The sequence below is a fragment of the Centrocercus urophasianus genome, unplaced genomic scaffold (assembly GCF_019232065.1).
Source record: "Centrocercus urophasianus isolate 14NV4802_14NV808 unplaced genomic scaffold, USGS_Curo_1.0 seq_16, whole genome shotgun sequence".
NCBI classification, from domain to species: domain Eukaryota; kingdom Metazoa; phylum Chordata; class Aves; order Galliformes; family Phasianidae; genus Centrocercus; species Centrocercus urophasianus.
In genome coordinates, this window is record NW_024884711.1 from 5,832,419 (window position 1) to 5,841,449 (window position 9,031).

General features: G+C 49.9%; 1 protein-coding gene across 1 annotated transcript; it reads left to right on the forward strand.

Annotated features, from left to right (window-relative positions):
• CLEC3B (C-type lectin domain family 3 member B) lies at positions 1-6,470 on the forward strand. Its single transcript, XM_042817602.1, has 3 exons — positions 1-176; positions 3,400-3,498; positions 4,700-6,470. Exons 1-3 carry the CDS (start codon positions 71-73, stop codon positions 5,098-5,100), a joined length of 606 nt encoding a protein of 201 aa, XP_042673536.1. The 5' UTR covers positions 1-70; the 3' UTR covers positions 5,101-6,470.
• The last annotated feature ends 2,561 nt before the right edge of the window (positions 6,471-9,031 follow it).

The window sequence follows — 9,031 nt, forward strand, 5'->3', positions numbered from 1 at the left end:
GGCCAGACGCTGCTGATTAAAGCCGGGTGTCGGGCCGAGTCAGTCAGTCCCGCTCAGCTCAGCGCTCGGCATGGCGCTGCGGGCAGCCTGCCTGCTGCTCTGCCTCGTCTCCCTCGCCCACGTCTCCGTCCAGCAGAACGGCAAGGGCAGGCAGAAGCCGGCGGCCTCCAAGAAAGGTAAGGGCCGAGTCTGCGGGATCCTGCCTGGCGTGGGGGGCGGTCGGCACAGTTAGGGGTGCTCCAGTGGAGCTTTTAGCTTTTAAAAACCCAAGGAAGTCTCTCTTTTTCTTTTAACGCCTGTAGGGATGCTTTCATAATTTAGAAAGGATAGAGAAGTGGTTTGGGTGGGTTGCTGTACTGAATGCATGCGGTGGGGCAGCCTGAGGGTCAGAGGGCACCGTGTTTTCTGTGTCCTCTGTAAGGCTCTCCCCAAAATTCCCCTCTGCTGCGGTCTCCCTTCCTCCAGCCCCTGCCTCTGCTCATTCATTTTCCAGAAGCTAAGTGGCGGCTGTGGCAGGGCTGCAGCCAAGAGCAGGCAGCGGTACATCACCTATTACAGGCAGCACAGCTCATCATTTTCAAGTGCTTTCCTTCTCATCCCTGCTCTCCGCAGCCCAGAACAGACACCCAGAGCACAGAGCAAGCGGTGAGCTGCTCTGCAGGCACTTTGCTCTCTTAGGAGCAAACGAGAGTGGGAAGGAAGCATCCCAGGAATTAGTTTGGCCGTGCTCTCCCAGCAGCTATTTTTGTCAGATCCCATCCTTGAGAAACTTTTTCTCCCAGTGGACCTCTCTATGAAATTGGTGCAGATCTGCTTAGTCCACAGCAGTGGTTTCGTCCTGTGTTGTATAGCAAAAATACCACCTTGCATTTCTGGAGGGTAGCAGGAGGGAATCTCATTTCTTAGGGAGATCTTATCTATCACTGGAAGTGATGGGAGCCCCATCTCTTGGGGCTCCTCTTCATCCCTTGCCGCCTCCAAGCCCCGCTCGTGGTAAGGATGGGATGTCACCCTCCTGTCCCCCATCCTTGCTCCTGTCCTGTTTGGCGGCCAGATGAAGGGAATGAAAACCACCAGCAACCACCTTGCACTCCCCCTGCCCTTCACTGGGGTGGCTTGGACAGGGCAAAGTCATGGGAGTGTTGGGGCATTTTGTTGGGTTTGTATTTCTTAATCTGTGTGGCCACGCCACAAACAGAAGAAATCAATGCTTTGAGCTTAAGCTTTTTCAGCTCTTTTTTCTCTTTTCTTTCTTTGCACTGTTTCTTTTCTTTCCTCATGATGTAATTATTGCTTACATTTGGATCTCCTTCAGAGCAAAAACGGTGCCGTTTCACCAAGAAAAACCCAAAACTACCATTTCAAAAATGCTGAAATAACACATTCACTTTGCTTGTTGTTTTATTCCCCTCTCAAATTGCTCCCAGTAATTGCTCCAGCTGCAGCACTTCAGCAAATCCTCTCCAAACCCCAGTGGGGTGGGGGTTGGCCACAGCTGCAGGGGTGATGCCACTGGGAGAGGTCCAGGCTAGGGACCCTTGGCACTGGGGGCTTCCCCTGATGGCAGCCAGGCAGAGTCCATGAGGGCATGGAGGGAGCACCTCTGTGTAGCTCCAACACATATTTGTAAGGTATTTGGAGTCCAGATGCAGGTACTTGCAAATCAGCATGTAGAGGCTGACATGGGCTCTGCTCCTGACTCTACCCCAACTCCTGTGTGATCTCAGAGCCTCAATGTCAGTAAGGAAGAGACTTCAGAAAGTGCCTGCAGACATTTCCAGCAACACAAACCCCATGCAGAGGTTCTCCATCCCCTCCTGTGCTCCAGGAACATGCTGGGCTGAGGAACAGCTTACGCAACATGCCTTTGCAACAAGTAAAATCAGCTCTGAGCCCCCATTTGCAGCCTCAGACACATAAGCATGAAGCTTTCATAACCAGAGCATCACAACCCATCTCTTTCTGCAATTCCCTTCTCTTCTTGTCCCTGTTCTCAGCCTTTCTGCTCAGGGGTGGCCACCCCAGGACTTGCTCTGGCTCCCAGGTACAGCATTGCCACGCTGTTGGCTTCAGCAGCCCCAAAACCAACTGCAACAGCTTTGATCACAGCTTACAGAGGTGAGCTTTCAGGAAATAAAGGGGCAGAGACAAATACTACTCTTGCTCCCAGGCAGAGCAACAAATGGAACTGCCCTGGCAAGACTCACGGAGTGCCTCACCATGGCCTTTGGATGTTACTTAAACCTGAGGGACATTTGTTCTGCTGGAAAAGAGGCTTATCTGGATAAACAACTGTGCTAATTAGCTGTTTCCCACAAAGTATTTTCATCAAGGCACCAAAATAATACCTAGTGCCTGAATTGCAACTGAACCCATTAAAGTTAATTGAGCAAGGAGGAAAGCAGCTGAAGGCTCTCCTTCTGGTCTGTCTGTGCTTTTGTGTTCATGCCACATGTAATCTTCAAGCTGGTGGTTTTGGTGAGCATCCAAGTTCTTTCCCCACTTGCCTCACTTGATGGCTCAGCTCCCCAGATTCCTGACCCCAAAGGAAGCCTCTCTTGCTGCTTTGTGGGCAAACTGAGGAGTGACAGGTATAGTGCAATGACCACAAATGCCTTTATGTCCCATCTTCCACCTCCTTCATCCCATGCCAGTCCTTCTGTGCAGGAGAAACCAGAGAGGGAAGGGCTGGTGCTAAGCCATATGTTGGTGACCTTTCTGGTAACAGCATGATCCACGATACAGGACTCCATTTAACGCTAGCAAAATCTTTCTGAAGGGACGAGTTTCTTGCAGCTCATTCTCCTCACTGTGTCTTAGAAGATATCACTGTGGTTTGCAGTAGAGGAAAGACTAACTTGACAAAGGAGGCTGCGATGAAAATGTTGTGCTGCACTTCTCACCTAAAAAAGCCACAGATGACACTTTTCACCAGGCAATATCAGTGTGCTTCCCAGAATAATTTTGGGCAGGACTCCCCATGCAATACTAATGTATAGCAGCCTAAATGCTTTAGCTTGAGCAGCTGGCTGCAGTGGTGCTGCTGTCACCACAACTCCCCTGGAACATTGTGAACATTAAGCCATGGTGCTTGGATCAGCCATGTCATTCACCCAGAGCCAGCAGTCCCAGAACTGGTGCCACCACTGCCCATGCTTGAATCCAGGAATTGGTGGTTAACAAGTGAGGAGAGCAATGCCCCAAAATCAGCCTGAGGGATGTGGGCTGATGGTGCAATCAGACTAGTGATTAAATGCTATCTGATTGACTGTGGGAATCTTTTTTTCCTTTCTTTGTGGGTAGGGAATTGGGGACTTTTGATGATAGGAACAGCTGCCTCCAGCTGCCTCCTTTGGGGCTGTGGTGGATGTTTATGCTCTCTCTGGATTTCTCCAACAGATGGTGTGAGCCTCAAAATGATTGAAGACCTGAAGGCCATGATTGACAACATCTCTCAGGAGGTTGCTCTACTGAAGGAGAAGCAAGCACTTCAGACAGGTAAAGGACTACTTGAAGAAGGCTTGGCTTTTTCTTATAGAGAAGAGGTGCTTTTAAAGCAGTTACCATTGTTCCGTGTGATGTTGACAAGGGATACCCAAGCAGGCCATGATGATGTGTCCATCACATGGAGCAAGCTGGGGATCAAAGCACAGCATGGTCTCTCTGCAGCTCCTGCAGGCACAGGAAGTGCCTCAGGCAGTTAATGACAAGCGTGCAGCATATGGCCCCTTTCTTTATGCCTTACAGCTTCCCATTTGCAGAGCTATTGATATTTCTGTGATTCTAAGCCAGATGTTCATTTTCCGTCACGAATCAGCAAGACGGCTGATAGATTACGCTCCACTTCAGTCAAATGAGCTTTATTCTTTGCCTCAGGCTTTTGTCTGAAGCCTGGGGAGCTGGTTACCTAATCCCTCATACATTCCATGCTCTTGCCCAGGCAACCTTGATGGGGGTTGATCCCCCTATGCCTTATGTGACAGGCATGGAGTACAGGCCCCAAAATTTCTTTTTCCAGATGTGCTCCATGGTTATTCTGTGCAAATTCCATGACACCAGTAGGGTCTGCAGAACACGAAACAGAAATGCACTAAGAGTGCAAGTTAAGGAGAATTTCCTCCCTAAAAGAAAAGAAACACAAGCAAAATCAAGGCTTTAGATCCAAGCTCAGTCACTGAAATGTAAGCATTCTGGATATTAATGCATAGCTCTGATTAGCTATTCTTTGGATGGAGTACCCTGCATTCTCAGGGCTTAAAGCTTAAAAATTAAAAAGTTGCTATTCTTAACAATGAAATCAGAGGCAAGTAGAAATTTCCTCTGAAGACCTCCACCTCTGCAAACACAACACTTCTGATCAAAACCTATTAAAAAGACATTTTCTTCACTCTTGCATAATCAAGATGGTTGAACTGCAATTGCAGGCTGCTGGCTGCTTTTCCCTAAATGCTCCAGCCCCCAGCAGAGATACGTTGTACCCCAAGGAACTCAATCCAGAGAGCGTAGCCTCAACTTGAGCACACCAAGGATGGGATCACCCCTGGGATCTTTCTGGGTGGCTGTTTCCAAACAGGGAGGCCATGTTCTTCCCGTGACAACGAGGGGCCCTGAGGGATGCACATGCTGTGCTTGCTGGATGTCCATTTTAAACCCAATTCTCTTGTTGTCTCTCTGTTCCGTTCACGTGGCAACTTCTCAGTCTGCCTGAAAGGCACCAAAATTCACCTGAAGTGCTTCCTGGCGTTCTCTGAGAGCAAGACATACCACGAAGCCAGCGAGCACTGCATCTCGCAGGGCGGCACGCTGGGCACGCCGCAGGGTGGAGAGGAGAACGACGCGCTCTATGACTACATGCGAAAAAGCATCGGGAACGAGGCAGAGATCTGGCTGGGCCTCAACGACATGGCAGCCGAGGGCAAGTGGGTTGACATGACGGGTGGCCCCATCCGCTACAAGAACTGGGAGACCGAGATCACCACCCAGCCCGATGGCGGCAAGCTGGAAAACTGCGCGGCCTTGTCAGGGGTGGCGGTGGGCAAGTGGTTTGACAAGCGGTGCAAGGAGCAGCTGCCCTACGTCTGCCAGTTCATGATCGTGTAGCGGGGCTCTGTCGAGCTGTAGGATGGCTCCGTGCACGCCACACACCCGCACGCACCTCCACGTAGCGCCGCGACCGGGGCAGCCGCCATGGCCTGGTATCAGGTCGGAGCTGCGCTGCCTTTCACTTGGCTGCATCCAGCCCCATTTGCATCCCTCTCCCTATGGCATGATGTATAGATATATTTTTGTACACGGGGAACTGATGAGGTGGTTTCGATGAAGACCCGGTGTGACAGCCCTGCCTCATCAATGGCCACGTGGGCTGCCCGGGCTGCCTCTCCGCAGCCTCCATTGCCACTTTGCTGAACCTTGCTGGGACACGGCAATGCCAGCCTGTGCCTTCTCCTCCAGCCTCGCTCCCCTGCAGGCCCTGGCACAGGGATCGGGATCCTGTCTCAGAGAGCAGAGCGTGTTATTTCTGCTTTGTGCTTAGAGCTGTTGGCCTTGTACCCAAGCACTGTTGGAGCTGTTGGCCCAGTGTCACGCTGCTCAAGGGGCTGGCATGCTGAGAGGAAAAATGTCTTTCCCACAAGCATTCCCTTTTTTTTGATCCTTTTCTCGTCAGTCAGAAGAAAGTGCTTCATTTATCTCAGTGAGGGAGCTAGCCCCAGCGACAGATCTTTCAAAATTCCTGCCATAAGCTTTATTTATCCTCCTGTACCACTCAGGAAGCAATGATCACTTGCAGTATACTCAGTCAAATATATTCTTGGGAGCAGGTGAAGGTTTTAGGTAAACAAAAAATCTGCAACACTATCTGGTAATATGCTACTCTATAGAAGGCAGCTAGCTACCAAAAGTAAATCCCAACAAGTCTGACTTTAGCCACTTCAGGAGTTTTAGGGCCTGCATTAGTGATGAATTACTCCAGTCCTTGTTGGTCAAGGCCCAGTCCTCAGCAAACACAAATGTGCTGAGTACCACGTGCGCTGGTAAAGCTGAAGACCTGGCCTTGGTAACTTTCTGCTGAGAAAAGGGTTGAAAAAATTGAAATATAAATTGGAATGATGGGAAGGCAATCACAGTCTTGCTGACACTGATTTGCTGACTGCTGGTCGAAGCACACCAGTGGCTCTTTGATGCCCAGTGCTTGGTGCCAGCCCAGTTCTTTGGGTTACACATCCCTAGCATGAGGGCAGCCCACTGGGAATCATGTGTTCATGGGGAGCCCTTAGGAGAAGTGTTTCTATTTGCTGCTTTGCCTAAAACCAGCATGGTGGTGGGGCTTCCGGAATTTCATGTGGGAGAGCCAAGCTGGAAGGTCAAAACACACACACACACAGTGCATACTTCCCAGGCTGTCATTATTGCCAAACTTTCTGCTGTTCAGATGAGTACGAAATAAAAATATATATAGCTTGCTGAAGGAATGGAGTTGAGTCAGTGTGGTCGGACTGCTTCCTTCTCCTTCGCCCTTCTCTTCAAAACAGCACCAGGGATCTGTCTGAGGGTAGGAGACATCAGAGGCAGAGGTCAAAAGCAGAAAGCAAGGGTCCCCTGTTCTGTGACCTCATTTGTAGGATTGTCCCTCCTCTTACCATTCCAGTCAGAGGCATGGAATCCTTTTACAGGAAAATAACATTTCCTCCCTCCTCTTGCTGCTGGGAATTTTCAGGAGCCAGCCCAGAAGAAAGGTCCTTCCCTTGCCCATGCCCAGCAGCAGTGGCAATGCTGGGGAGGTGGCCCTTCCCCACCTGCCTACCTCTTCCTTCATAGCCAGCAGAGCTGTGGCAGCACTAAGCATCCCCCTCCTTCCCTCACTGAGGTGGTGAGAGTTTCTCCCTCCTCCTCCTTCCCCTCAGTGTCCCCCAAAGACCGCGCAGAGCTGTGGAAGGCAGAGCTTGCCAGCAGGCCAAGGCAGCATCTTATGAGCCAGCTCATCTCCATGCATACTCTCTGGCTCCCTAGGCAGACGATCTCTCCATTTCTGAGATGTCATAGAAAATTTCTGAGATGTCATCTGTATGAAGGCAAAGTAGCAAAGCCCAAAGCCTTGCTGGCTTTGATCTTGATTGCTCGTAAACTGCAAGGTCTTAAAATGCAAATGTGCAGTCAGAGAAATAAAGAGAAGTCTTTCATAATAGCTCAGGAACAAGAGGGACAGTGTGAAAGCCACAGGTCTTGGCAGTGCTGGGCTTTGGGGAAGATGCAGGTGCACGGAGTGTGAACCTTAAAAACAGCCCTAGAGAACAATGCCAAAGGATATTCCCCATGGGAATATTAAGGAGTCAATCTGTCAAAAACTAGTTGCTCTCCTATCTCTCTCTTGCTGCCTGTTTTCACAGCATTCTGCTGCCACCAGGCACTGTCCTTCCCAGATAGTTGGCTCTTCTGGAGTTGAGATGAGCATGGGGAAAGGTGACATGACTCCTGCCATCTTGCTGGACCCGGGACGCCGTGCCTCACCTTGTACACTTAGGGGTACACTTAAGAGTTTAAAAGTTCTCTACATGCTGCTCTTTACATTATGAACTATGGATTTTCTTTTAAAAGCTGAAGATGTGCTGTTCTTAACACAGGGAGGAGCTGAGATTTTGCATCAGCAGTTTCTTGGTGGCAGACTCTCTGTCAGATTCCTTATCCACAGTACTTCTTTTTGTTCCGAAGGCCAGAATCCACATCTTTCCTCTGTCCTGGCTCCACCTCCTTCTGTCACAGGACTGGGGCATCGAGGCTGCTCTTATGTCTCCAAACCTTACAGCAAGGCCAGATAAACCCCATTAAAATAGCAGTGTGTGGTAAGACCTTTGTCACTCATCAGGCTGTGAACCCACTGCTTGGCAGCCCTACACGCTGGCAATGACAAGCAGGTCTGAAGGAGCAGTGCTTACAAAAGCACTACTTTAGAAGCACTGTGTCTTATAAAAGAGAACGTCCATCTCAGCCTTCCAGCTCTGACACATATACTGACTGAGCAAGGAGTGCTGCTGCTGCTTCGCCAAGTGTGACCAGAAGATGAAAGCTGAAGCTTCATGCGGCGATTCAGCCAAATCAAAACTGAGAAGAAACTCCACCAAATCCCCCTGGAGAAAACAAGATACATCGTATGTTAGATGATCAGTCCCCAAACACAACTAACAAGTGGGTGGATGTAGTGAATCAGCCTAACAGCAGTGTCACATTGTTTTGCGTTTAGAGCAGGATTGTCCAGAAGCAGACTAAATTTCATCTCCATCCATGTGCAGCCTGGATGTCGCCTCCATTATGGGGAAGATTTGGGTCCGCTTTCGAACCCCTTGAGTTCCAAAACCCCTCAAGACAGGGGTCTGAGCCCCAGGCTGCAAGAGAACCATTCAGGTTGGAAAAGACTACTGAGATCACCTTGTCCAGCTGCCAACCCACCCCACCATGCCCACTGCCCACGTCCCTCAGTGCCACATCCACACGGTCCTTCAACACCTCCAGGGATGGTGACTGCACCACCTCCCTGGGCAGCCTGTGCCACTGCCTCACTGCTCTTTCTGAGAAGAAATTCTTCCTAAAATCAAACCTGAGCCTCCCCTGGGGCAGATGGAGGCCATCCCATCTTGTCTTACCACTTTTACATGGAAGAAGAGTCTGAGCCCTACCTCACCGCAACCTCCTTTTTAGGCAGTTAAAAAGAGCAATAAGGTCTCCCCTGTGTCTCCTGTTCTCCAACTTCTCCACTTGCCTGTGCACCAGCTGGTGCAGAACACACACAGGGAAACTGGCTCCTGTATTCACTCTGTAATATGTCAGAACAGAAAGCCAAATGCTCAAATATGCCTTAAAACAGGCAACTTTTAGGAAATGGTCCAGAAATAGCATCCGTTAAAAACATGGTGAAACAATTGTCTCCATTGAAAAATGAGGACTTGGGAGGAGCTATGTGGGTGGGGTGCCATGTACCTACAGCTGTTGACTGACAATTTTCTACACAGCCTAGAAACTATGTGCTTTCAAGAAGGAG

Bases quoted from the DNA above. Each gene is read 5' to 3' on its own strand.
- CLEC3B (XM_042817602.1), top strand. From the start codon at position 71: ATGGCGCTGCGGGCAGCCTGCCTGCTGCTCTGCCTCGTCTCCCTCGCC. The intron at 177-3,399 runs GTAAGGGCCGAG...TTTCTCCAACAG, and splicing joins GCCGGCGGCCTCCAAGAAAG to ATGGTGTGAGCCTCAAAATG. The intron at 3,499-4,699 runs GTAAAGGACTAC...GCAACTTCTCAG, and splicing joins GAAGCAAGCACTTCAGACAG to TCTGCCTGAAAGGCACCAAA.